General features: G+C 31.0%; 3 protein-coding genes across 6 annotated transcripts; 1 reads left to right on the top strand and 2 right to left on the bottom strand.

Moving 5' to 3' along the window:
- Positions 1-4,135: 4,135 nt before the first annotated feature.
- Positions 4,136-14,603, bottom strand: LOC108766272 (caspase-1). The gene is made up of 7 exons (XM_018515453.1): positions 14,435-14,603; positions 8,470-8,637; positions 7,913-8,079; positions 7,193-7,464; positions 5,352-5,530; positions 5,079-5,220; positions 4,136-4,413 (listed from the first exon to the last, which is right to left on the bottom strand). The coding sequence occupies exons 1-7, from the start codon at positions 14,486-14,488 to the stop codon at positions 4,169-4,171; spliced, it is 1,227 nt and encodes a 408-aa protein (XP_018370955.1). The 5' UTR covers positions 14,489-14,603; the 3' UTR covers positions 4,136-4,168.
- Positions 14,604-16,035: 1,432 nt separating this feature from the next.
- Positions 16,036-20,846, top strand: LOC108766249 (heparan-alpha-glucosaminide N-acetyltransferase). Of its 4 annotated transcripts, none has more exons than XM_018515421.1 (13): positions 16,036-16,107; positions 16,452-16,650; positions 17,678-17,875; positions 17,968-18,077; positions 18,181-18,287; positions 18,665-18,774; positions 18,879-18,973; positions 19,045-19,152; positions 19,227-19,479; positions 19,568-19,862; positions 19,943-20,067; positions 20,154-20,337; positions 20,496-20,846. In XM_018515421.1, the coding sequence occupies exons 3-13, from the start codon at positions 17,735-17,737 to the stop codon at positions 20,672-20,674; spliced, it is 1,707 nt and encodes a 568-aa protein (XP_018370923.1). In that variant the 5' UTR covers positions 16,036-16,107; positions 16,452-16,650; positions 17,678-17,734; the 3' UTR covers positions 20,675-20,846. The 4 variants fall into 4 exon arrangements, with proteins under 4 accessions (XP_018370923.1, XP_018370925.1, XP_018370922.1 ...); XM_018515423.1 differs by lacking the exon at positions 16,036-16,107 and adding an exon at positions 16,330-16,370; XM_018515420.1 differs by lacking the exon at positions 16,036-16,107 and having other exon boundaries at positions 16,387-16,650.
- A 266-nt stretch (positions 20,847-21,112) lies between these two features.
- Positions 21,113-22,829, bottom strand: LOC108766270 (DNA polymerase beta). The gene is made up of 6 exons (XM_018515452.1): positions 22,465-22,829; positions 22,139-22,338; positions 21,912-22,072; positions 21,561-21,855; positions 21,295-21,490; positions 21,113-21,207 (listed from the first exon to the last, which is right to left on the bottom strand). The coding sequence occupies exons 1-6, from the start codon at positions 22,775-22,777 to the stop codon at positions 21,113-21,115; spliced, it is 1,260 nt and encodes a 419-aa protein (XP_018370954.1). The 5' UTR covers positions 22,778-22,829.

Raw genomic sequence — 22,829 nt, forward strand, 5'->3', positions numbered from 1 at the left:
TCAGACAAATATTGAAAGTAGGAAATCCAAGAAATTTTATCGATCTACTTCAGCATGTAGGATACATGGACCAAATTACTTGGATTGACAAAATTTTTGACAGATTTGATGGAAAAATTAATTTAACATCGAGTATCAAAGAAACGATCAAGCACGAACATGATGGGCGATAAAACTTTTGTCTATTTCAGCTTATTGAAGTGATTGAAGGTAATAATGATAATTCTAGAACACCATGTACATGAATAAAGAGCGAGCGAGCGAAAGAGAGGAAGAACTGATCCAACTAGGAGCTATATAATAGAAGGGAAGAGACGGGCAAGAGAGAAATATAAGCTCGTAGCAGAGTAGGAGAGAGATCTATGTAAGAAGAGAAGCAATATAAGGACGAGAGACGATGGAGGAAAAATTGGTAAAAGTAGAGAAAAACAGTCACGCGGAACGGGTCAATGTTTCAATGTGATAAACGATACAGTGTCAATGCTACGAGGCCGCGAAGTATCATAGAGTAGAGCAGCGATTGGATGGATTTTACAGACGCTTGAAAAAAAAAAATTATATCAGTAGGCGATGATAGGAAAAGATATTTTCGAGCGTGAGGGATGAATCCAAGGATATCTACTTAGAACGAATAGGATATGTTGAGCTTATGGCAGACAGAGTCTTCAAGATATTCAATTGAGCGAGAATATTAATAGAAGACACGGAGAATGTGGGTTAGAGCAAAAGGGAGTAGCTCTCAGATAGGAGGATTGTAAGGATCGCAGATTAGGAAGGAGAAAGAGACATGGATGAATCGATGATCTTAAATATAGAGAGCTAAATTAATTTAAATACAAAGAAATTTATTTTAAAAACCCTAGATTACGTAAGAGATCCTTCCTATAGTCATTATTACTACGTCAGATATTATTACGTCACAGAAAGAAAGAGAGCTAAAGCAAACGTAAAAAGGTATAAAAAGAATGGCGAGTACAGCGAATGGAAGTAATCGAGAATTAAAATATAATCTCACATCGGAGACAATTCATGTGAGAGGAAAACAGATAAAATACAAAAATACACAAAAAGAGTAGAAAGAGAGAAAGATAGAGGAGCGGCGCGAGATGAAAACAGTGAGAGAGAGAGAGGGGGGGGAGGGAGTGAGAAAGAGCGGGTAAGAGACATGTTCATGTGCGGGGGACAGACCCCGTATTGATCTGTTCGCGCAAACTCCTGGTCCTTAGGCTCCCTCCGCGGCCGACCCTCACCCCCGCTTGTCGCCACCCTCATCCTGTTTCATTCCTAGTTTCCGAATGCATGGTCCAGAGTCCTCTGGAGGTTCAACTATGATCCCGTTGTCTTCACCGCTTATTTGAAATCCCAATTGACACACAACTTCCTCGCTGTCTCGCTTGATTCCGGAGACATATCTCAAAGTCTTCTGAAAATCGTCATTTTTTTCAGCAGCTACTCCAATAATAACCATCTCAAGAAATACATTAATTCAATGCTAATTATGATAACTTTTCTTCATGTAACTATTTACAGCTTATAGATTATTATATATATTGACTGATCTTCCCAGGTTTTCATTACAATCTTGATCAATCTCTTGGCTTTCAAAACGGGAAATAAACGTAGGCAATGAAAGCGATTTTACTACGTCAGTAACGTGCAATTATGCAGACGCTGAAGGAATCATATTAAAAGTCACATTAAAATATCAGACGTTTCATCTAACTACCTGATTAAATCGTATCTGCTATGCACTAATTCTCAATTGCCTACGATAGAATTAACTCTCATTTCATGCGAAGCTTTGCGGTAATATCTGATCCGTTCTTAAATGCGCTCTTGCAAAGCTAATTGATGTAATTACCAGGCCACCTTGAAGACGCACCATGACCCTGCTCCTCGGGTCACAGCTTGACAAGGGGTTGTCTGTTATAGAGGGTGCGACTGATGCGTTTGTCGCGGCGTCAACGTCGATATATCAACTTCTACGTGCTTTCATCAATAATGCAGCTAGAACTTTCTTAGTCTTAGCTGAAATTCAATTTGCAAAAAACAGGTAGATTGAAAAATATCGACAAAAGACAGAAAATATTTCTGAACTTGTGCAAACGTGCAGGATGTTTCGAATCTACTCATATTTGTTAACGGGTTAAATTAATCTCTCTCTAATCTTTCAAAAATTGAAAATTTATAAATTAGAAGTCTACGAAACAATGTTAAATTTCTTTTAACTCGTCCCATCTTTCACGGGGAACGGGAGGTAATTGCGTGGATAACGATAGCGGTTTAAGTCAATGACGAACGCGTTAACGATGTTGCGGTGGCGCGTGATCGGCGAATGGGGAACAATGTCGTTTTCGTGCGTTGAACAAGCTGTATCGTTTTCGACCGTAGGCGGTCGACGTTTAATTAAATGTCGGGGGGCGTCGAATGGCATCCTGACGAGATAGGTATTTGGTCAGACGAAGGAAAGGGAAAGACACGAAAAAGGAAAAAGAAGAAATCAGTCACAGGAAGGGTTGGATAAATATATGTTGCAATGGATCAGTGCAAACGCAAACAATTACGAGAAAGAACGAAAAGTGTCGAGAGAGGTTTTCAGAGACAACAAACGAGGTTTTTTTAAACTCGCAACCCTTAAAAATTCTCTCAATCCTAATTAAAAAAAGAATTGCGCAAAGAGATCAGTAGCGTAATTGTGGAAATGCTCTCTCCCGAATTAAAAAAATATGTAATTCTAGTATCATTCTTGCATTCAAGTCTTATCATCCTTACAACGAGTGATCAAAAGACGTCACAACATAAGCGATAATTATTGCATTCAGAAGATAAAGCCGTTCAATGATTCTTTGATATAATTGATTATTGCTTTTAGTTCTTTGTTGGATCTAAAGCTACAAACCAATCGTAATAAAGAAAATTGAGTGCTCGCCGATTGATTTTGTCTTCTGAATGTAGTTAATATTATACAATAATTAGTAATTACATTATTTGCTAAATATAAGCGTCAATGATAGAAACGATAGAAACTTAGTCATTATCTATTTATTAAAGTATAAAGACTTATTTGTAAAGTATTATAAGAAATTAGGTTACTAAGTTACATTTTTTTTTAATTTTCCCATTTGTAGTAAACTTGTAACTATTATAATATACGAACAACTTATTTTAACTTTATTCTATTATTATAGAGTATATACGTATATTTGTATACTTGTGATATGTATACATATATATATGTATATATATCACATACAATTATATATATCCAACATAAAAATAATGTTTTCATATATGTAGAAAATGAAAACAACATTATTGTTGGAAGGAATTACAATAATAAAGTCGAACTTATATAGAATTAGATTATAATATAAAACGCATTGTATTAATTATTTTGTATTATTAAACGTATATACTAATAAGAAATATAAGAGATCATAAGTTCAACATATATGTATATATAAAATAAAAATAGTGCATTTTGCATTTAAAATAAAGACAATATCATGAAATAATCCATGGGCGTATGCAAGGAGGTGAAAAGGAGGAGCACTTACTCCCTCGAAATTCTGATGAGAAGAAACAGTTCTGAAAATCATTTTTACGATAAAAAGTTCAACACTCATTGCTTAATTCGTCACTCACACGTTATTCATAAGGAAGTTCTCAAAAGAACCTTGAAATAAGTATTTCAATAAAAATAGTTTTGTGTAAAAAAATTATTGCCCCTCTCTCGACTAAAATTTAGAGTACGCCCATACAGAAGTAATGTATAAGACAGATTCAAACACTGATTTTTGGAAATCTGTGAATGTAAATAGATCTATTCTAAAAAGCATTACAGTTTTTAACTGTAATTTTCGCGTCATAACATTATCAGAATATCTTCCTAATATTTAAATAAAGATATATATATATATATCTTTAAAGCATGAATATAAATGCATTCTTGTTTTCAGTCTTTTAAAAGATATTTCACTTTTCTAATTTTTTTGCGAACACCGTATCCAGATTTTTTATTCTATTGTTCTATCTAGAATAATTGCTGTTACTTAATTATTTAATAATTAAAGTAATTTAAGAAATGCTATATTCATTTACAAATACAGGCTCAGCCTATCAATTTTTTCTGTCCTTTTTGAAAATTTCTTGCAATTTCTCTGCAAAATTATTTCTTCAATTTTGGTGGAAAATAAACAGATCTGATCAGCATCGTCGTTACTGATGGCACCTGTCTCTTGTTGTGTAAAGTTCTATACTCGGGATTGGAGGAGGAAAATTCTGTGGCAACCTTTCGCGCTGTTAAAGTCAACATTTTCATCAAATCCATTGTTGTTCCATGTTCGTCTAAGATGTCGCATAAGGACTGTATATACCATGTTCCTTCATAGGGACTCCTCCAGGTATAAAAACCTTGAAATAACAGAGAATTACGTTGAACGTATTTATTTATATTAATTCATTGATTTATCAATAATATCCCCTCTTTTGTTATGTTATTTTCAGTGACCCTTTTTAGCTATACTAAAAGATTATTTATTCTCCAGAAAAACTGTTCAGAATCGCAAATCCAGACTTATCTAACAGATTAAATTATCATAAAAAAATAATATTAAGTTTTATGCCTTAAGTAAATGCCATAACCAATATAATATAAATCATTCTTTTAAATACAGCGGAACTTCACTACGTTTGATTTTAAATCATGTAAAATACTCAATAGGTTTAAAAAGTGACTTACATCACTTTTTATTCCTTTATATGTATGTACATATAATGTGATTAAAATAATTTATTTTATAGTTAGTTATTAAGAGTGTGCTAAGATTTTTATATCTAGTTAAATTTATTGTACATATTATATGCGTTTTTTGCATATCGCATTTAAAATCTTGAAAAGAAATAAATCCAATTTATGCAATATTTTGTTAAAAAAAATGATTAGCTGCGTATTAACTCTTAGCCCTTTTTAACGGTACAATTGTAATATGTTTTTATGAAATAATAGAATTAAAAAATAAGTATTGTAACAGTTTCTTTAATAAAAGAAATATTAAATATAATTAATTGACACTTACCTTCAATTGAGCTGTGAGCTAACAGAAAATCCGCGTGAATTGGAATAGAATAACTTGTATAAGCGCTATCAGTTTCCGTTCCTTTTAAAGATCGAGGGGCTATCAGTTGAATACCATCATCGGATTCATCGCCTCTACAAGCCTAAACAAAAAGTTATATATAGACGAGCTAGACAAGCAGGACAAAATAATGACAAAGCGGAAACATATCGGAATACGTCGATAATTTTAAAATAGAACAAGACTCAAAAACATTAGTTTTAGTTGGTTTACTTGGATAAAAAACAGCTTAGGTTTGCCTGCAAGCGTCAAACATTTGTCAGCAGCAAAAGGCTTCCAAAGCTCATTGGATTCGTACATGACATCGTTCGCGCATATTATGTCCTTCTTCACACCATGGGTTAATGTAATGACACAGAGGCAATCATTATCCGTATGGTCGAGCTGACTCACTGTTACATGTAAATACAATCGTGCGAAAGTTGAATTAAATAAATACACATACATAGAAAGAATAGTTTTACTAAAGCATTTTACTAAAAATTTAGCTGACTACGAATGTGACAATAATTTTAGTTTATTATTATAATTTTATTTATTATTAAAATAATTATGTAAAACGCTTAAGTTGATGACGATGTTGTAAAAGTCCTACGTAATTGAGTTGGTGAGTGCAGAAAGCAAAATAGACATCAAATTTTTCAGTATTAACAAAAAACTATTTAAATTTAATATTAAAAAGCTCTTAATACAGACCCAAATGAATTAATCTATAAATGTGTATATAAAGCCTATATGAGCCAGTACTGGATGAACAGGTGCAAATTATAACACGTGACTTATTCGTATAACTGATAAGGATCAAGAATCGAAACGTTTATGTATTTATTTATATTTAAAATAAATTATAATAACATTCATCCAGTGCTGACTTATATAGGCTTTATATACACATCTATATTTAACTTTAGTTTTGTGTGTGTGTGTGTGCGTGCGTGCGTGTGTGTTTGTGTGTGTATGTGTGTGTGTAGTAATAAAACTAACAAAATTATTTTTGAGAAATCAAGTATGAAATTTAATAATATCTTTGAAACATTTTAGTTTCTGAAATGCTTATCTATTAAATAAAAATCTTAAATTTCAAGTTTGAACTTACATCCCTTTTACACCCTAAGCAGAACGGTAAGCCATTATGATCAAAATATGACACCAAAATAATTATTAAAAATAATTTTTCAATTATTTCCGATTTGTTTTAATGTTATTTTGACGTTATTGTGACTTGTTGTTCTGCTTGGGATCCAACATTGGACTTATATACTCTTTTTGCACTCGAAAAAATAAAAAAATTTGTAGTATCCCGAGAAAAAATATTTTATATATAATTACATAAAATTATATATAACTATATAAAAAATTGACATATTTTATATACAATTATATATAATTATATATAAAATATGTCCATATAGGTGTATAACATTTTTTCCCGGGATGCTACTTTATATATTTAAAATATATATTTAAAATAATGTCTTTTTTTATATGAAACAACATGGGATAATTTACATAAAACTTTTCTAAAACATTGGAGTTAAAATAGTGACTAAAAATATCTCTTATTCTGACTACTTTTCAAGTTCAGTCGCTGGTTATTTGAAAAATCTCATTAAAAAGCTACATTCTAACAGGATGTATCACGTATTCCATTTTGTCAAATCTCCAAACTTGCAAGTCCTGGTCTCATACTCTTTCTATACTTATTACTTATTTTCAATGTCTACTTTAAGCTGTTAGAATTAGAAGCCTAAAATAAGTTCCTTATTTGCACTAAAAGCGTATCAATCCGCCATTTCAAGATCAATGAACAAAAAAACTAATTTTCGAGAAAAAATTGGACTTGTCCCCTTCGATTACCGATTCAATTATTTTGATAATCCGAACAAAATTTTTAATTTGTATCTATTTAGTTAAATTTTTTAGTACTTTACTAAAATTGTTAATTCATATTACGCAACACTAGAGTTTTGCGCTAAGTAAAATACACAGTCAAGACTTGAAAAAAGACGAATATAAAATAAATTGATGTAAAACGTAATATATAATATTTTTACCTCTCTTCAGCACCTTTTGTATTTCGGAGAATTTAAAGTCATTGTGAAGTTCAACGTCAAATCCGAGGTCTCCAAAAGTTTTTTGTAATCTTTCTGCATCCTTTGCGGAACCCTCTCGTTTCATTTGTGTAGACAGAGAGAAATCTTCGTGATTGAAGATTATGCACTTACCGCGATTATTGTGATTCATGTTATAGCAATCTGCATCCTTTTCAACTGGCATTAATGCAGTAAGTTCTGAAGGGCTGTTTATCAATGGCTTTTGTTCGATGCTGAACAAAAAAATAAAACGGAAAATAAAGTATAATTAAATTTCCAAATTTTTTAATATAAAATCTAATCCTTGATATAAAAATATATTTTGATGTTAATGAATAAAACGCAGCTGGAAATATTTGTGGTCGGAAAACGATTGTAACTATAGTATCAGTGAAATTAAACGTATACAGTTGTGAGTATTTAACGATTTTTAGTAATAACTTTAAAGAAGTATTTATATACATTCAATATAAAACTCGTTTAATTGAGAGTTTATTTAACTCCAAATTAATATTACCTTAATGGTAATATTTTTATTTAGTTTACGTTTTATTTAATTACTTCTCGGTCTAAAATATTATCACAAAAATTTATTGAATTGTACTGCTTAGTTTCAGAATTATGATGTCTCTCTAAGTTAATAAGACTTTTTCTTATCATTCATTTTTTTATATAACGTACGTGCCGATAGCATCGATTGTCGATAGAGGTGATTTCGCCCTCTTGTTGGATTGTTCACCTTCTCGCTTATTATTCGTTGCATGATCGCTTATTGTTCTTATTGTATGATTATCTCGGGATGTTCCCGGAATACACGAAGTATCCATACAATGAGAAGCTGATTGTGTCTAAGAAAACAATCGGTTTACATTGTAAAAGATTTATATCTTGCTTTCATATAATTTTGTCATATTAACCTTTACTGTACTATGTACAATTTGGTGCTTCATCCATACTATCAAGGGTCACTAGAATCTTTTCGTTTTTTCACCTCTTCAAAATAATTCAAAAAATCTATAAAAATTCACCAACATACTTTCAACTTTCTAGAATAAATATTGACTCTTCATTTTGGAAAATAATAAAATGTAGTACAATTTATAATTACCGAAAAACTCAAACTTGCACGAACAGGAATCATTAGTTACCCATATTAGTACGGTAAGAGTTAATTATAAAATAAATTCAAAATATCTTTCGTTGAAAAACGAGAACCTCGTAATCACAGGTCTACATACATAGTAATCTGTAGAAGTTAGAGATTTGCTCCGGCGTCGGTATGTAAAAACCTTTAAGTATTTTTTCAAGCCGATAGAATCAATCACCGCGGAATTGGATCTCCTTCTTAGGAGAGTGAGATTAGATGAGTTAGACGATGTATTTCCTATGTTGTTGTTCATCTCCGTCTGAAAATTAATTTATTAATTAATCTAGTTTAAAATTAATTTTAATTTATTTATTAATGAATTATAAAATTAATTTATTAAAATATTATTAATATTTAAACTATTATACAAATTTAATATTGATAAATTAATAAAATTAATGTATTAATTTAACTTATATTTATTTAAAAATTCCTTTATCGTATAGTAGACGTGCTAAATAAACACTAGCAGACGATTTTCAAAGTAAAATCTAAACACAATAAAAAAAAAGAAAAAAAAACGAAGAGAAAAAGGAGAGTAAGATTACATGTAAATAATATCAAATACACACACAAATATTATCAAAAATGTACAGTTTGAGCAAAACGTTTGTAAATTGATGGAGGGAACTCTGCTGAAATTCTTTGTTCAAAATGTTTTATTGCTTTTCTGTTTACATGCTTGCGACTATAACAAGTAGATGGCAAAAATTGCGAAAAACGAATTAAAATAAGTCATATTCATATTAGATTAGTTAATAATTCGAGAGATAAAAAATGTGTTACAGCAAACTACTTTGCTGCTCTTGGTAATTATTGTTAACAATCTATCGTTAGTTAAAAAGTTATGGAAGTTTTTTTATTGTTCTTAAACAAATTAATTTAATAAAGAAAATGAAATATATCTATTGCATTGGTAGGTAAATTTTATTAATACTTCTATTTGTTATAAACAATTAATTTTGTTAATCAAAGAATAATTATGGGAATTTTTCTCCTTCGTAACAAAGTCTTAGATACAATGTATGAATGACAGTGTTTGTTAATAAATCAAAGAAATAAAATAAAATATTTTACAACATTTTAGTACCAAATGTTACTCTACAATGAGATATTAATTACAAAGAAGTTTCAGATGGAGGTTACAATTGTTATCATAGCTGAAGGAAGCCTTAGATATAAGGCCTGGCTATAAATACGGGCATTAACCATTTTTTACATTTCTTTAAGAGATGCGCATAAGCAAAGATATAGGAAACGGAATAAAATTTCAACCTATCAGAAGCCAGTATTCCAATGTAACCCGTTTCTGGTTGGTCAAAATCAGTTATACCCTGTTCCTATTCGTTATTCCTTTAAGTCCCTGACTGTAACTTAACTTATTAGGCCTGTTCTTTTTGGCTGAACTTTTGCACCAATTCATCTTTTCTCTCCAGAAGAGGAAAGAAGAGGAAAAAAGGTAAATTGGTGCAAAAGTTCTGCCAAAAAGAACAGGCCTATTGCTGGTTACATTTTTTGGCAACTAGTAACTAATTTAATAGTTACTTTTACAGTTAGGGACTGCGTACAATGAAAGGAATAGGGAACAGAGAATAAGAATTTCAGCTTATCAGAAACTGTGTATTCCACAATACAAGATTTCTGATGGATTAAAATTCTTATTCTCTGTTCCCTGTTCCTTATTCCTTTCATTGTGCGCAGCCCCTTACTTAATATATAAATTTATTCGTCAACGTTGGACTAACTAAAGCCGGCGGCACACGATGCTTGTTTCTTGCTGCATTGCTAGCTGGGTTAAAATCTGGCCATCGTAGAGCTGCCATGCTAACAAGATTCTAATCCAGCTAGTAATCCAACAAGGAAGTAAGCATCGTGTGCCGCTGGCTTAAAATATTTAATAAATAATTAGTGATTATTTTTTATTGATTATATAAATTATATCTTTGTTTCTAATAAACACCATACTTTTTAAATAATTTGTATTAAGTTAGGATTCTTTTATACAGGGACATCCCTGTATATAAACTCGTCTTAATATCGATCCTATAATAATTTTAATTCCAAGTATATATTAATTTATTAAATAATGTATAGCATATAATCGAATGTTTATAATAAATAATGTGTACAATAAGTAAAATAATTTAGTAATATTAGAAACGTATGAGATTTTTTATTTAAAATAGTAATGCAAAAATTATAAAAAGTTAACAGAAAAATAATGATTCGTTATTTTTTAAGTTATCGTAACGCGTTACTTTTCAGGATCAGTTAACTTTTTTTTTGTAACGGTACTTATTATTTAACTTTTTCAATCTTAATTATGTTATATGATTGAGAGACATAGCTACGTTCCAAAACTTCCTCTTTTTTACTCAATATGCTATGATATTGAGTTACGTGTACTATATATTTCAAGTAAAATTTTCCTCGGAGAAAAAGTCTTGGAATGCAGCCCAAAAGTAATGGGTGCGGGCACAATAGAAGGAATAAGGATTCCAACCTATCAGAAACCGTGTATTCCGATGTATCCGATATTTGATAGGTTGAAATCGTTTATTTTTTGTTCCTTATTCCTTCTATTGTGCGCAGGGCCTAACGTTCAGAAGTATATCGAGATACACAGAGAGAAGACAATAAAAGACAAAAGACTACTGTAATTAGTAGATGCAATACGATTTATGTTGTATCTGCCGTATCATATGGAATACCTACTTGCGAATATTTCTCTCTATAACACTGTGTAAAGAAACATTAAAGAATCTGGAGACACGTGCCTTCTTTACGCGAACCAGTACATTATACATAAAAGAGAAAATATGATACAGCTAATAAATTAAGAGATCCAAATATAAAACGAAAAACTACTTCTGATTAAACTGTTCATTCCTAGTGTTTTTTTTTCCTGAAATACACAAAAATTATGCAGTACCTTATTCTTTTTCTTCCCAATTTCTTTCTTTATATTAAAGAATCGTCTCGCGTTTCCATTGACTTCAACAAAATAGTCATGTATGTTGTCACGAGTTAAACTGCGATTTTTGAACACTTTCTTCAACAAGTCATAGCATTTCTCTTCTCTTTTTCCTAATTCAATTAAAAAATCGAGAATGTGGATTTGCTTCACTCTTTCCTTGAATGTATCCATGACTCCGGCGTTGATTGTGAACACGTGTTCACTTTAACAATCAAATGCTCATAACTTGTGGCTTAAAAATTAAAAATGAATCGTGTTTGTAACGATTATTGTATAAAAAATTAAATTACACATCACAGATTTATAAAATTTATGACCGAACACTGAATTCTCCTCAGATCTGTTTGGCTGTAATATTCAAAATTGCGACGTATTTCCTAGGACAGCACAACGAACACTAACGCAGGTTACACATGTATGAGGAGAGAAAGGGAAAGATTTTTGTCCCTTGTCATAGAAATGGCAGTTGGGTTTAGCCAATCATCAGCGCTTATCCGGAGCAGGGGCTCCTCGAAATAAAGGTTTTGCCGGCTTTCAGTTTATTTTTAGCTTGGTTATCTTACACCGTTCTAGCCATTTTAAGGTTATACCGTAGACAAAATTTTTGTAACAGTAACCATAAGACGTAAACTTAAGCCGATAAGGATATTACTTTAGATCTACGTAATCTAACAGAAATAAAAATAAAACAATAAATTTATCTATAAGACAAACTTCAACCGGTTGAAATTTGCCTTATGGATAAGTTTACTGCTTCTATTTCTATTAGATTACGCAGATCTAAAGCAATATCCTAATTGGCCCCCCTGATAGTGAACTCATTTTGCCAAAATAACCACAAAATGATATTGTCAGCTTGCTACCAGAGTCATCAGCTTAAGTTTACGCCTTACATTACGAAATTTTGTCTGCGGTAGCCCTTAGACTGACTAACTAATCGGCATTTTAATTTTATAATCAATATAATGTAATGGATAAAGCCTGTATCGTAATTGTGTATATATCGGTCATTTAATTTCTCGTTGTCTTTCTACTGTCTTGATCTCTCTGCACGTATATGTATAAAATTTTAAATTAATTATAATTATTTTTATTTTCATATATATGATTATTATTATTATTATTTTCGTTTTTGCGAAAAAGATAATTTTTTTTAAAATATATAAAAAATTATTCAAATTACAAAAATAGAAATCTCTACTTACTTTTAGAACCACGTTAGATATTTCAAGAGTTGTCTTTATTGTTTTACATGAAACTGTCTAATTTTATATAAATAAATTCTTCTATCATTCTGCTTATAAAAATATTTAGTTAAATCTAAAATTTATACTACTATTTTAGAAATCGACAAATACATTTATTATGTTATCGTTAGTTTTAACGACGATATTATATATATACTGAATTTATTAATAACAGTATATACATCGAGAAAATATTAACCAAGAGAATCGCATGCTTGTTTTATTAGAAGAAAATTTTACATCGACAGCTATTAATATTAATATTGATCTTGATAATATTAATATTGATATTAAATCACACACATTTACAAAATCTCTTTTATCTATCTATCATCAGAACAATCTGTAAATAAAGCAGTGATCGATGATAAAATCAGGATAACAGAAGCTATCGATGCAACAAAGGCCACAAGTATCGCAGTATGTTTGAGCTACTAATGCTAATTTATGTCCGTTTCCACCAATCTAGATTAATTTTAATCTCAGTTCGATTTATTCTTCGTCTTTTTCTAATTTTAAAGATTAAAAAAAGACAAAGAGTAAATTGGACCGAGATTAAAAGTTAATTTACGTTGGTGGAAATGGGCATAAGTTAGTCATCCTTTTCTAACAGATTAGAGAATAAAAATTTCTCCAAGTGATAGTGAAACAAGCGACCGTTATCAATGATTCAGATTGTCATTGACACAAGTATTGATACTTATATTCTATGTATTTAAATTTATATAGAGTGACTCACTTCTTTTGTTATTTTCTACTGGTAATTTTTTAAAAATCAGTATGAATTTTCTGTGTACAAAAAACATTAAAAGGGAGTTTACTCATAAATTTGATTCAGGGTAATTGTTTTGAAATATAACGCAGAAGAAGAAAAAAAATGCGAACAAAGGAAAACGTGCCTTTGTGTTTTAAATGGATAAAATTTAAGAGATATGTAAAAAAAAAGTTCTTTTGTATTATAAATTGTTAGTAATATACAAAAACGATTTTTTACACATTGTATTACATTGAATTTTAATCGAGAGAATCGAGATAATGAACATATGAAGCTCAGCATACCGTAAAGGCTAAGGCTAATTCTACAATGTGCTTTTTGTTTCCTATTTCTTGCTGTTTGTCTCTTGCCTTCTTGATCAAAAAGGCAAGAGACAAACAGAGACACAGCAAGAAACAGGAAACAAAAAGCACATTGTAGTATTAGCCTAATAGATACGTTACAAAATTATTTCTTCAACTGTTGATTTTAAATAATTAATATTGAAAAGAAATATTACAAAATATTTGCTAATAGAAATATTTTATTTTGATTAAGGACTTTTAATTATTTAATATAATTGTATTGAAAATTCAGCGCGATTAAAGTAGAAATTTAAATAATTATTAGCTATATTTATATTTTCTTGACCCATTATTTCAAAATTGATATGTCTGGTAGTAAAATGCTGCATAATGCTGCATATTAATGTAAAATTATTTCGAAGTAATTATTTTACACATGCTTGCAATTAATAGTATGAGTATATAAAAAATAATTTTATCAATTAATTTTGCAGGGCTGTTTTCCTCACGCGCAGTTTTCAGCGCCTTAAATTAAGGGTATTTAAATGTACGATAGATTTTGTTTGTGTGTGTGTGTGCTTTTCCACAACTAGGGCTTCTATAATTCTTGAAAAGAAATGTACAAAATACTAAGAAAATACTATGTATGTATATACACACGTTGCATATATACAGGTTTTTCATATATGTTTCTTTTCAAAGAATAGAGGTCATAGTTGTGAAAAAACCAGAAAATCTTCTTCCCTATTCCTTTATGCTCGCATAATTTTTACCTGCGGTACCTCAGCGTCAGTAGACTCAGCTTCGTCAATAGCCGAGGGTTCCATAATGCGTCGAAAGAGAAATTCCTAAAACACCTTGAGATCACTACGAGCAGGATGAGGTCCTTGTATGTGTCAAAGGTTTCGCGAATAGGTACGTCCGAATCGCGTCAGAGAAACGACTGTGGTCAATCTCGACTGATAAGCCTCAGATACCATTCGTATATAATTATCGAACTCCTACCAGACGGCCGACTTATCGGACCTTATCACGTTTGATTGTTATCCGCTATCCGTCGCAAGCGGCTAATAGAAACGTGATGTTTATTCACGAAACCGCAGGAACTTTATACGTCACATCGCAGGATGTTCGTGGTTGCGAAGCGCAGTAATCGGGAACCTTGGAAAGGTCGCTGTCGTAAACAATACACAGTTGGACAATTTGTATTAAATTGATCACATTGTCCTAAATAATCCGCTCAAATTTTTGTGTTAATTTAACGAAAGATGAATATGCATGTTAGAAAGTAATACAAATATTATGTAAAAATATTAAATTATTTTTATTTGGTCATTCGTAAAAATTGTGTTATTTTGACACTACGAAATATTGAATATCAATTTAACACAAAATTTGTAAATAACATAATATTTAACATAAATCATATTTATTATGTTAAATATTATTTAGTTGATATAATATATAATATATGTTAAATTAACACTCGAATATGTTGAAAATTCAACACAAAATTTTTACAAAAACTTGAGTAGACCGTCTAACACAATATAAAATATTATTATTTATTATGTAGGATTGTTATATATAGTTTGTCATCATTTAATTTTAGCCGTGTGCTTCGTAAAACACAATGCACCTGATATATCATTTTATCCTTGTCGTTTACCGAATACAAGAATAATGTTCTTTATGGAACACAGCCTTTATTTATGCTTAATCTTTTTTGTCAACATTTTATAATCTAAATACAGTCTATTTTATATACTTACAAAAATCGTACAGTTTTAGTATGTTTCTTTATTTTTGAGAACTTTCGTAGAAAATTTTTTTTAAGAGATTAAAAAATTTTTTGATTATTTTTCAAATTCCTACCCTTACAATTCAATTAAATCACTTTTATGATAAAAGTTAGCTAATTCTCTATTCTACATATATAAAATATTGCCCCTAATTAATCCAATTTTTCTTTTTAATAAAAAAAAAATTATAATACTTGTATTATTAAAATATTAGAATTGTCGCTTGAAAAATTATTAAGCAGAATCATTTAATCAAAGGGTGTAATCCACTTAACACTGCAAATATTTCGTTGACCAATCAAAAGAACGAATTTTACGAATTGATCAATCAAAGGATGCTTTAAATTTGCAGCGTGAAGTAGATCGCATCCAAAGTCATTCCTAAGCAATAAATCGTTAAACGCGCTGCATTTCAGAAAGTCCCGCGGCCGCATGTGGCTAAAAGTCGAACGCAATTGGTTGCCGACCATGCCCAACATGAATTATGGCCTATGACGTGTTCGCGCGGAGCTACCACGGTATCTATTGCAGAACCAAAAGCCAATTAAAAATCAAGAAGAAGAACGGTGTATGTTTTATACGGAAAGTGACAAGTGACGAGTGTCAGTATAATTTTTCTTGGAATTGTTTCTAACCGAAAAATTGTAAGTTGCGTCTGCAATCAGTTCTGTCCTGTCATTATGTATTTTTTCTTGTTGGTTGGTCGGTCCACTTCCAACTGAAAGATTTTGAGTGTCTTTCTCCCCCATTTATGACTGTTCTACAATGTGCTTTTTGTTTCCTGTTTCTTGCTGTTTGTCTCTTACCTTTTTAATCAAGAAGACAAGAGGAAAACAGGAAACAAAAAGCACATTGTAGAACAGCCATTAGAATACTCCAACACAAGAGTTTCGTCATAGTTATAAATGTATAATGTATTCTAGCTGGCTAGGTTTTTCCTCATGTCTTCTACTAGTGACCTAAGTTTTTTGGTTTTTCCTCTTTACAGAAAGGTGATAAGCAAAAACAAGCCTTTTTTTTTAGTAGAACTACGGTCTCTTAACCGTGACAAGAGTCCGAAATAGAACTGGTACCAATTGCAATCTCATTCCCATTGTTTTGTTCCGTGGTAGCCAGATATTCTGATCATATCCGTGCTTTGTGCATCCAGCCGTGTTCTTATTGTATTAGCTGCCATGTATATACAGGTATAGTAAACGATTATTAATGTTTCGCAATGTGACGAAACGCAATTTAAAGCATCCTGTAAATTGCGCATTATCTTCCTATTTTGTGTCGGAAGCATTATATCTAGATAATGTTGTAGTTAGTTATATCGAGCTTGTTTTAAGTGCAAAAGGTGATGTAACATAAATACAGAAAACAGATCTTCAATATCATGCCAGTTATATCTATTTGCTGTTCTTTTTTGTTGAGTTTTATATAGGTTATGTTTCAAAATTCACTACCTGTGCCGACAATTAGTGCACGTAATGTAAACTATAGATTTTTTGCACTGGCAGTGAATTTTGAAACAGCTGTAATCTGACAATAAAGTTCCCAGAGCAATAAGAAAACAGACATTTCATTGTTAGATAATAAAACATTGTATATTTTATCTTTCAAAGTAGTCCCTTATGATATCAATATACTTCACACATCTTTGATATAAAAACACTCAAAACTGTTTTTAAAGTTTATTGTTAGAATATTATTCAAAGCGTTATATTTTTTTAAATGTCCGTCTTGAAAATGTTTACCTTTTGTCATGTTTTTCAGCTTTGAAAATAGCATGAAATCTGAAAAGATCAGATCCGATGAATAAGGTGGTGTGACGACTATTCTCAACAATTTTTTCTTGGCCAAGAAAATTGCATGACAACATTCCTGAGTGTAGGGAAATCATAAAACAGTTTGTAGCTATAGAGATTATTGAGATGAGCTACCTAATTAATTAGATTTGACTTCTCAGATTTCATATTTCCATAGCTTAAAAATATGATGAAAGCATTTTCAAGACGTCAAGGATATTTAAAGAAATATGATGAGTGTTCTGAATAACACTCTAATTATTACCTTAAAAAATGTTTTCAGACTTTGTTAGATGTAGGAAATGTATTGATGTCAATTGGAGATTACTTTGAAAGATGAAATATAACATTTTATTATCTTTTTATTGCTGCAGTCCAAAAACTTCATTGTCAGACTTTGTATATATATTTATTCATTTTTCAGTGGTACTTATACTAGAGGAAATCTTAATTTTAATGAAGCAACTGTGATCACAGCAAAATGTCTGTTATGAAGCACGTTGCAGTGAATCCTTGTCTCGATGCTAATGCAACGCTTGGAATAGATAAAGCGTGTTTTAGCATTCTGAACGAATATAATAGATCTGTTACATTGTTTTCTCATTCAGCGGATTGCTATCTGGTACGTACTTGATAAAATAAAACTATTGAGTTTGAATGAAACATTAATTTTTTTATTTAAACGGTTAACAATATTATCCTTTGCTTTTGTAGTGCAAAGATGTTCCAAGGGCTATTTTACCAGCAGGAGAAAATACCACGTTAGTCGTATCTACGAAATTTCCCTTGCACATTTTTTACAAAGATAAAGCTGAACTTTGTCAGTAAGTAACAGAACATACAAGTTCTATGATCATCTTATTTATCACATCTTTTACTAATATATAAAAGTATACAATTATTATACTGTAACTCGTCTGTTTACAGCACAACATATGATTTTAAAGAACATGGAAGTTACGGATGGAATATTTCTGCGGAGCAGCTTTGCTCGGACATTTATACCATTCGTGAACCTATTAACAGTTATCTTCGTAAGCCTAAAAAATTTACATCAGTTTTTTTAATAGTTAATTTGATTGAAAATGCACTAAAGAGCACTAGTGCATAATTAAAACCATTGTACACTAATTTAATCTGAATCTAAAAATGAAATGCAAATATTTCGAATTCTAAAATTTATATTTTACCAAACAGCATAAAGCATTAAGGTATAATAAGGATTATGTGGTTTCTATATTTATATTAAACATCTTTATGTCACATCGTATTTCTTTGTCATATTTTTATCTTTATATTTAATTCGTTCACGATGGCTTTAACGTTTACTAGTGCACAATAATGCAATCCAATTGAATTTGCTATTAGTCTTAATTTCTGGAGTTGATGTCAATGATCATTTTTCTTCCAGCAATATTTGCAGCTTTTATGGTGTTTGTCCTGCTAACGATTTTGTTTGCTACTGTTAAATTTATTATACGTGTGGTAAAGGGAAAATTATCTCCAGATAATGTACATGATGTAAGTGTACAAATGTATATTATCATGTGATTGTGTGTGCTATGCTTAATATTATTAAGATTAAGCTTGATATTATTAATTCAAGATTTAATATGTGCTTTCAGGAGTTGGACGAGCTTCAAGAAGCGGAGACGGCAAATATCATGGTTAGGACAAACAGATCTAGTACTAGGATCCGATCAGTCGATACGTTCCGAGGGTATTTTTAGTTTTTACATGTGAAATGATTTAACGCACTCTCTTAACATTATATAATGAAAATCATTTCAGGATTGCTATATTATTGATGATATTTGTCAATAACGGCGGTGGCCAGTATATGTTTTTCAATCATAGTGCGTGGAATGGTCTGACAGTGGCCGACTTAGTGTTACCTTGGTAAATTATCTGTATCCTTTCGCATTTTGTACATTTTATTCTACCGCTATTATACTCTTACACTGCAATTTCAGGTTTGCGTGGATCATGGGATTGTCGATCACTATATCAAAGCGATCAGAGCTTCGTGTGTCAAATTCACGCGGAAAGATTATTTTGCGTTGCCTGCAGCGCACAATTATTCTCATATTTCTCGGATTGATGTTGAACTCAATTTATGCAAAGTCGCTAGATGATCTCCGGTTTCCTGGTGTTCTTCAGTTGCTGGCTGTTTCGTACTTCATATGCGCCACTATTGAGACTGTATTTATGAAGACGCATTCTCAGGTTTGAATCATATTTTTTTTTTCTTTATAATAACACGTTACATATGTCTACAGTGGATCAATAATAGTGATAATTAATAACCTCTTAGGATGACGTGTTACAGTTTGGTCGATTTACAATCCTTCGAGATATCTTGAACAATTGGGCACAGTGGTTGATTATTTTAGCGATTTTGATGACGCATATCCTAATCACGTTTCTCCTGCCTGTCCCGAATTGTCCAACAGGATACTTGGGACCCGGTGGTTACCATCATTTCGGAGAATTCGCTAATTGTACTGGAGGCGCAGCCGGTTACATAGACAGACTCGTGTTTGGCAGTCATATATATTCCAAAACACAAAATCCTGTGTATGGTACCCTCTTGCCTCATGATCCTGAAGGTATGCATAACATATTTTATTTTTTCCAATAAAAGTTTTATAAGTTTTGTATAATGAAATTTATAATCAACATGTCACAGGTATAATGAACACTATATCTATGATACTTGTTGTGTACTTGGGTGTCCATGCTGGAAAGATTTTATTACTCTACTACCAATGCAATGCTAAAGTAATACGCTGGTTACTGTGGTCATTTGTCACCGTAAGTTCCAATTTTTTTTTTATTCAACATGACAACAGAAAGAAAATACATTTATACGATTAATAATAATCAATATTGATATTCAGGGTCTTATTGCTGGAATATTATGTGACTTTGATAAAGAATTTGGAGTAATACCAGTCAGCAAGAACATGATGTCGCTTTCATTTGTTTTGACAGTATCCTGTTTTGCATTTTTATTATATGCAATCTTATATGTCTTTGTCGATTATAAACAATATTGGAGTGGTGCACCATTTAACTACGCAGGTATGTGTTATCTAATAATACATATATAAATTTCTTTTTCCTGTTAAATCTTTTTTTATCTCTTTTATCATGCAGTGTCCAAATATGCATTCCATTTTTTATGCGTTAACTGCAACTAAAATGAGCTCTACATATTTTTAATTTTATACTTGTTTTAGGTTTGAATCCAATTACTCTCTATGTTGGACATATTGTCACCAGGGGCATATTTCCATGGGCTTGGAAATTGTCACATGCTACGCATTGGTCAGTTCTCGCTATGAATTTGTGGACCACAACGTTATGGGGTGTTATTGCATATTGGTTATATTTAAAAGACATTATTATATCTGTTTAAAATTAATAATGTCAACGATATTATTAATGATTTTATCGTAAAGCATCATAATCCTGCGTTTAAAGGATTGAGTATTATTACTACACTTACATTATTGTTAATGCAGATATATACTTGCTTATGAGACTGTGTGATTTACGAAATAAAATTTCTAAAATAATATGTTAAATGATGAATATTTATCGCTCTTATACAAGTAAATTGTTGATTGACAAATATTGTAAAATATAGAAATAACGCAGTTTTCATTTTATTATGTATTAACTTTCTAAATAAAATTTTTATAAAATTTATTATGTGTGAATGATATTTTATTTTTAACATATTAATTTAACAGAATTTTTTTTATTTTATATTGCAATACAAATAAATAATACGTAAAATATATTTTTATATGACAATAAATTATGAATATAAAAAAAGAAAATTTTTTTCCATTTACATATTTCTGTCTTTTGGATCTTTATAGGGTAAATCTAGGAATTTGAAAACGTCTTCTTCGGATGTAATTTTTTCAGCTTCTCCTGGACGACCTAAAAATAATCTCTTATAACTGTGAAATTTTTTGAATTACTACATTTTCACACATATTTATGTATTGTTTCTCGATCATACTTTACCTTCGATTGTAAGACGCTTTAATGCATATTCATTCAAAGTATATTTCTTTTCCAATGCATGAGCTCTCATATTCTTGTTGAACAGATCACTCCCAGTGAAATAAAGTATAGCGCAATAATATTGATCGTGAAATGTAAGACGTATGTCTAATCTTCTGAAAGGTTTGCTTTTATCTTCTGGTAACTGACATATTCCCTGCACAAAAATAATATATAATTAAAAATGTTTTCCTCATATAAACGCTTCTTATCCTATTTTAATATACCATAAATTTAGTAGAGCCAAGAGATATTGTATCTGTAATCAATTTTTTCTTTTCAAGACACTCAACAATTGTTTTCAATGATATGGCCTTCTTTTTTTCATCTTTTGATTTTGATATATAATCAGGATGAGTTACAAGAACATCGATATCTCCACTTTCCTCTTTACCACGTCTGTAACTCCCACAGATAGTTACGAGATAAGCTCTGTTTAGCTCCTTGATAGCATTCTTCAATACCTTCTCTATCTGTACAATTTCTGCTCTTGGTATTTTCTTCTCAAAGTCATCAAAATACCTACAAGAATTTGTTGTATTAGTTGAAATATATGCGTCAACAGATCAATTTCATACTTCAATCCCAGTTTCTGATGATGCGTAAGTTTGTCTTGATGCTTTTTAAGATCTTCCAAAGTCTTGATACCAGCTTCTACTAATTCCTTTGCCTTGGCAGGTCCTATGCCAGATACCCGGGCCAACAGACTAATGGCAACATTAGTATCATCCTTCTTAATCTGAAAAAAGAAAAAATATATAGAAAGATTCACATACATGTTTAAATTATCATTTCAAAATTGTACATCTTCTAGCTTTTGCAGTTTTCCAGTCTGAAGAAATTCATCTATCTTCTTTGCGATTTTTTCTCCTATTCCAGGTAACTTTTTCGCCTCTTCTCCACTCTTAACTCTCTCTGTCAGAGCACTTAATGTTCCAGCTGCTTTGCGATATGCATTGTACTTATAAACATTCTTGCTGACATTACGTTCATAATCTGCCAGTTCTGCAAATAGATATCTTATCATATACCTTTCGCGTATTCTTATAATACAAATTTAAACAGAATTATATTCCCTTACCTTGTCAATGAAAAAAATCATTTTATAACATACAGAAGGAAGTTACTTACCCATCAAAAAGTCACACAGGTCATGATTTGGATTGTTCGCATTACCTGCAGCCTTCCTCTTACCCATTATGCAGAAGAGAACGCGATGTAGATTTCGTGGAAATAATCGATTCAGTTTGTCACTTCTTAATTTCACATTTGACAAATGATGTTTATTTTGTTTACTGCGACGGAATAACTTTTCAAGGTTATTGGCGTACCAGCAGGCGGGAATGCCTTTGTGCTTAAAGATCAAAAGCGCCGTACCTATAAGATATTCGTGTACTATGGCTGTTATTTCGAAGTCTTGAATGTCAGAAAATATTGACACCATTTGGAACTAATCGAACTGATGATGGATGATTGAACTGACTCAATTATACAAA

The sequence above is a fragment of the Trachymyrmex cornetzi genome, unplaced genomic scaffold, assembly GCF_001594075.2.
Source record: "Trachymyrmex cornetzi isolate Tcor2-1 unplaced genomic scaffold, Tcor1.1 scaffold579, whole genome shotgun sequence".
Classification (NCBI taxonomy): Eukaryota; Metazoa; Arthropoda; class Insecta; order Hymenoptera; family Formicidae; genus Trachymyrmex; species Trachymyrmex cornetzi.

Excerpts from the sequence above, each read along its gene's own strand:
- LOC108766249 (XM_018515421.1), top strand. The coding sequence starts at position 17,735 with ATGTCTGTTATGAAGCACGTTGCAGTGAATCCTTGTCTCGATGCTAAT. Across the intron at positions 18,974-19,044 it reads TCAGTCGATACGTTCCGAGG|GATTGCTATATTATTGATGA; the intron begins GTATTTTTAGTT and ends AAATCATTTCAG. Across the intron at positions 19,480-19,567 it reads TTATGAAGACGCATTCTCAG|GATGACGTGTTACAGTTTGG; the intron begins GTTTGAATCATA and ends ATAACCTCTTAG.
- LOC108766272 (XM_018515453.1), bottom strand. The coding sequence starts at position 14,488 with ATGGAACCCTCGGCTATTGACGAAGCTGAGTCTACTGACGCTGAGGTA. Across the intron at positions 5,531-7,192 it reads ACAAAAGGTGCTGAAGAGAG|TGAGTCAGCTCGACCATACG; the intron begins GTAAAAATATTA and ends TACATGTAACAG. Across the intron at positions 5,221-5,351 it reads CTAAGCTGTTTTTTATCCAA|GCTTGTAGAGGCGATGAATC; the intron begins GTAAACCAACTA and ends CTTTTTGTTTAG.
- LOC108766270 (XM_018515452.1), bottom strand. The coding sequence starts at position 22,777 with ATGGTGTCAATATTTTCTGACATTCAAGACTTCGAAATAACAGCCATA. Across the intron at positions 22,073-22,138 it reads AACTGCAAAAGCTAGAAGAT|ATTAAGAAGGATGATACTAA; the intron begins GTACAATTTTGA and ends TTCTTTTTTCAG. Across the intron at positions 21,208-21,294 it reads AAAGCGTCTTACAATCGAAG|GTCGTCCAGGAGAAGCTGAA; the intron begins GTAAAGTATGAT and ends GATTATTTTTAG.